The sequence below is a fragment of the Melozone crissalis genome, unplaced genomic scaffold (assembly GCF_028551555.1).
Source record: "Melozone crissalis strain CALT ecotype California unplaced genomic scaffold, PUWL_Pcris_2 ptg000012l_1, whole genome shotgun sequence".
Lineage (NCBI taxonomy): Eukaryota > Metazoa > Chordata > Aves > Passeriformes > Passerellidae > Melozone > Melozone crissalis.
In genome coordinates this window covers 11,247,728-11,252,500 of record NW_026535790.1, presented here as the reverse complement: position 1 = coordinate 11,252,500, position 4,773 = coordinate 11,247,728, and the positions used below count along the sequence as shown (strand labels likewise).

The 4,773-nt window shown below is 63.0% G+C and overlaps 1 protein-coding gene across 1 annotated transcript; it reads right to left on the bottom strand.

Annotated features, from left to right (window-relative positions):
• Nucleotides 1-284: 284 nt before the first annotated feature.
• UNCX (UNC homeobox) lies at nucleotides 285-4,370 on the bottom strand. The gene is made up of 3 exons (XM_054271204.1): nucleotides 4,121-4,370; nucleotides 2,795-2,970; nucleotides 285-1,301 (listed from the first exon to the last, which is right to left on the bottom strand). The coding sequence occupies exons 1-3, from the start codon at nucleotides 4,368-4,370 to the stop codon at nucleotides 285-287; spliced, it is 1,443 nt and encodes a 480-aa protein (XP_054127179.1).
• Between the last annotated feature and the right edge of the window lie 403 nt (nucleotides 4,371-4,773).

Genomic DNA, 4,773 nt, shown 5'->3' with positions numbered 1-4,773 from the left:
TTTTTTTTTTTCTTAATCCTTTAAATATAAAACCCAAAAAGCTCTAACTGATCACCTGAATCGACCTGTGATAAACTCTAGGGAGACGAAGAGCCGCTCTCTCGGCTGGCGAGCAGCGGGCACGGTGGGGAAGCGCTTCCCCCGTTCCTCACGGGCGGCGGGCGCGGGGGTGCCGCTGATGTTCTCGGCTGCTTTTATTTTTGCTCCTTTTTTTTTTTTTTATGTTCTATTTTACTTTTGTTGCGATTTTTTTGTTTGTTTGTTTCGTTTTTTTGGCCGCCCGCTCAGTCCATGTCCACCTCGTCGCCGTCGGCGGGGCCGCAGTCCGATCTGTCCCTGGCTGTGCTGGCGTCCCGCGCCCGGACCGGAGATTCGGGCCGGGGGAAGGTTCCGCCCTCGGCGGGGGCGGCGGCCGCAGGGTCCCCGTGCGAGGCTCCGGCCGGCGCGGGGGGCACCGAGCCCGCCGTGTCCGTGGGGCCGGGGCCGGGCTGGGCACCCGCGGGCGCCGGCTCCGCTCCGCAGCCCGGCGGGCCGGGGTTGGCGGCGGGCAGCGGGGAGTCCCGGGGGGGCTGGCCGGCCTCGGGGCCCGGGCTGGCCTTGAGGGCGGTCTGCGGGACGAGGAAGCCCAGGGGCTGGGTGATGGGGTAGAGCAAGAAGTGTCCTTTGCCGATGAGGGTGCGGGGGGCGCAGGGGGGCAGGCTGGGGAAGTCCGGGGCGGCCTTGCGGCGGGGCGGCGAGTCGGAGAGCAGGCTCTCCACGCTGAACGGGTTGAGCTTGTGGAAGCTGCCGGCGCCGCGGGGCCCCCCCGCGCCCCCGCTGCCGTCCCCCGACGGGGCGGCCGCGCAGTCCTTGTCGGGCGGGCGCTGGAGCCGCCCGCTCCCGCTTCTTTGGCTGGGGTAGAAGGGCTCGGCCGTCTGCTCGCAGGTGCCGGGGGGCGGCTCGGAGGGGGCGGCGGCGGCGGGGAGCGGCGGATGGGGCGGCGGGGGCTGCCCGCGGGGCTTGGCCTCGGGCGGGGCGGGCGAGAGGCCTCCCCCGCCGCCGCTGTCGCTGTCGGAGCTGGGCGTGCTGTGGAGGGAGAGGGCGCTGGGAGAGTGCGGGTGGCGGCTTTGGCTTTTGAGCAGCTTCTTCTCGTGCTTTCTCTTCTTCTTCTCCATCTTCTCCAGCTCCTTCCGCGCGATCTCCTCGGGGTCCATGGGCTCCCCGCTGCACGTCGTGGGGTGCGAGTTGTGAGCCGGCCGCCCCGGGCCCTTCTTGGTGTTCTCTTTCTTTCTCCATTTGGCCCGGCGGTTTTGGAACCAGACCTACACACCGAACAACGAGAAGCAATTAACACCCAGCGCACCGGCCCCCCGCGGTGGCCGGGGCGGAGGGAGGGGGCGCAGGGGAGAAGCGCAGCTCAGGCCTCCCTCGTCCACCCCTTGGAGGTGCCGGCAGCGCCCTTCCAGGAGCGGGGCCTCTGAGAAACGGAGAGCACGGGAAGGGGCAGGAAAAGATATCAACACTTCTTTAAAAGAGCAGGGGAAAAAACGAAAAGCAAGAAGGGGGTGCACACTCACGCACACACACGCTGCGCCCTGCCCGAACCGTAGGGATTCCACAGCCCCCCAGCTCTTCCCCGTGGTCGACGGGTGCAGAAGCACCGATCGCTGGCCCGATCCCCCCGCAGCAGCACGGAAAATGCGATAAACACCCCACAATGAGCGGCTGGAAGTGAGGGGGTGCGGGGGGCACACGACGGACGGTGCCTCGCCCAGAACGTGCGGAGCTCGGACCTCCTGCTCCTGCCGGGACCCCGAGCAGAGGAGCTGGACCAGCCCAAAATGGGGTTTGGTTGGGCTTGTTATAGACAGATCATAGGAGAGAAATTAAATTAAATTAAAACCTCCCTGCTCCGGCCCTGCTCCTGCCTGCCTTGGCAGGTCCCCGGTGTCCCCTCGGGGCTGCCGGCAGCGCCTGTCCCGGCCGGAGCCCCGCGCCAATGCCGGTGCCCGACGCCGGCTCCTTGCCCGGGCGGGCCCCGCAGGCTCCCCGAGCCCTGGGAGCGGATGGAAAAGCGGCACACGGACACGGTGCAGCGAAGCCTACAGAGGACCCGCGGACAACGGCGCTGCCTCATCCCGAGGGGCCATCCCCGGCTCCCGGATGGATTTAAGGACGAATTCTCCGCACACGCAGCCCCCGCACGGCCGCGGGTTCCGGCGAGATGCGGGCCCGCAGCTCGGCCTCGCCGCCCGCTCGCAGCCACCGCGGCGCTGAACAGCATCCCGAGATCCGGCAGCCGCCCCGCATCCCCCCATCCATTTATTTTTTGGAAGACCCACTGAAGCAGATGGGTGCTTCCCCTCCTCGTCCCGCACCGCCAAGGGCCTGAGCAGCTCGTTAAAATTTAGTTTTGCAAGTTTCACTCGCTCTCGATGCATCTACGAGATTTATTGACATTCTCCAGCATACCCTGGCCCGTGATTAAGCCTCATATTTGCATGCTAATTTTCTCGCCCTTGACTCATTTAAGAAAAACGTTTACAGTGGAAAAACACACTAAAAGAATGTTAAGGGCAGCCAGGCTGGGTTGCTACTCTTCTCGTTTTGCAAGATTTAAGAAAATAGGGGAGTAATAATAATAATAACGATAAATAAGACAGCAAAGAGCAGTGAAGGCAGGGAACAAAAGGGCCGGGAGGTGCGGCCCGAGCGCGCAGGGCCCGGCCCGGAGCGGGGTCCCAGGGGCCTCCCCGGGGACTGCTCGGCGCAAGGAGAGGGCAGGGGGGGACAGGAGGGGGGACGCGGTTTTTACCTGCACTCTGGACTCCACCAAGTCTAGCCTGAGAGCCAGAGCCTCTCGCATAAACACGTCCGGGTAATGACTCTCATTAAACGCCTTTTCCAGCTCCTCGAGCTGCCAGCCAGTAAAATTGGTGCGGGTTCGTCTTCTTTTACAGCCAGGACTTTCCTTGTCCGGGTCACCCGAGTCTGAAAAAGCAGAAATACCCTCAGGTCCCTGGGAGACAGGCCTTCTCCCCCCCTCCCTGCCATTCACAGGAGCCTTTTAACTTTTGTGCTCGGTAGCGTTGGTAAAAGAGCGGGATTATTCACACACCTGCGCTAAAAATGGGGAGGAACCCGATCTGCCCTCGCCTCCTCCGAAAATGTACTTTACAGAACATTTATTCCTGAAGGAAGCTCTCCACAGGCACTCAGCTGGCAGAGAGAGAGAGAGAAGTTCCAATATTTGCTCCAACCACCAAAGGTTTCATTAAAAAAAAAAAATTAAAAATAAAAAAAAATAAAAGCCCTCCCCTCTTTCCCTTGCCCAGCCCCTCCGGAGCAGCTGCGTGGGGCACAGCTCACGGCCCCGTTCCACGCGGGACCCGGGTGCGGGGCGGCCCCTGGGCCTCCCGCAGTCCCCCCGAGCACGGGCGGCCGTGGGCTGGGATGTTCGCAGCCTCTCCGAGTACCTACAGCTCCAGGCTGGGGATTTTCCAGCCCCGGCTGCACCTCCCCTAATGTTTTCCGCCAGGTGTGGAAATTAGGGAAAAAAATTCCTAATAATAGTAATAATTAGAATAATTTGTGTTTAGTTGAGGTGCAGTGTGGGGCAGCTCCAGGCTTAACCAGAAGGATGTTGGGGCGACAGAATGTTTTAGTAGCTGAACAATAGCGGTGCCACAGGCCGGTGGGGAGGGAAGGAGGGAGAACGCTTCCCTTTGGTTAAATCGTATAAAAAAATAATTATAAAAAAATAATCATTACTCTCCATTCCCCAAACCCCAGTGATTACCGTTATTATTTTTATTATTATTATCTTTAACGGCACGATCCGAGCTGCCACGCGATGAACTTTGTGGGAAGGCAGCGGGCCGGGCCCGCTATTGTTCGGGGCACACGCGTGGCCCTGCGCCGCTGGGAGCGGGGAGCGCTGCGGGCGCTCGGAGCGGGGCCGTCCGTCCCCTCGGGGGGCCAGCACAGCCCCCCACCTGCCCCCCGACACCCCAAAACCCGCAGGTGAGGGCAGCGGGGCTGCGCGGGCGCGGTGCTGCTGTTCCCCCGCGCTGACAGCTCCGGGCGGCGGGGAGCAGGGGTGGGGAGCGGGGGGACACCCGCGACACGGGGCCGCTCCTACCTGCGAGCTTGAAGGGCTGGCTGTCCCCGCTCACCCCGCAGCCCGAGGGGATCAGCGGCGCCGGGTTGACCACAGAGGCGGCGCAGGAGCCGCTCAGTAATCCATCGATGGAGAAGGGCACGGAGGCGGCCGCCGACTGCAGCTGGTGGCCGGCCAGCTCGTAGACGTGGTGGTGGCCGAGCGGGTAAGGGAAGCCCACCATCCCCCCGAACTGGGCATGGGGATGCTCCAGGATGCGGCTGTCCATCATGGGGGCGGCTCTAGGGCGGGGGGTGCCGGCGGGGCTGGGGGCGCTGGCGGCGGGGCGGCTGGGGCCGGGGGTGCTGCTGGCCGAGGAGGCGGCGCGGCGAGGGGCTCATGCTGCAGGGCGCCGGGCGCTTTAACTTTATCAACATCAGGCTCCCAATAATTAGCTCAGGCTGGGGGAATTTGGGACCAATAAGAAACGTTAATCGGTCCTGACGTCAGAGACGTGCCAGTGTGGGGAGCAAACGTTTTCCATATCGATTGCTAATTATACCTGACATCCAGCCTCAATAAACAATATCAGAGCTGTCACAACACGACGAGGGGGGCTTTGATACGAACTCCAGCCCGAGGAGGGCGGCGGGGGCCGGGCGGGCAGGGGGGGCGGAGGGGAACGCGAGGATCTG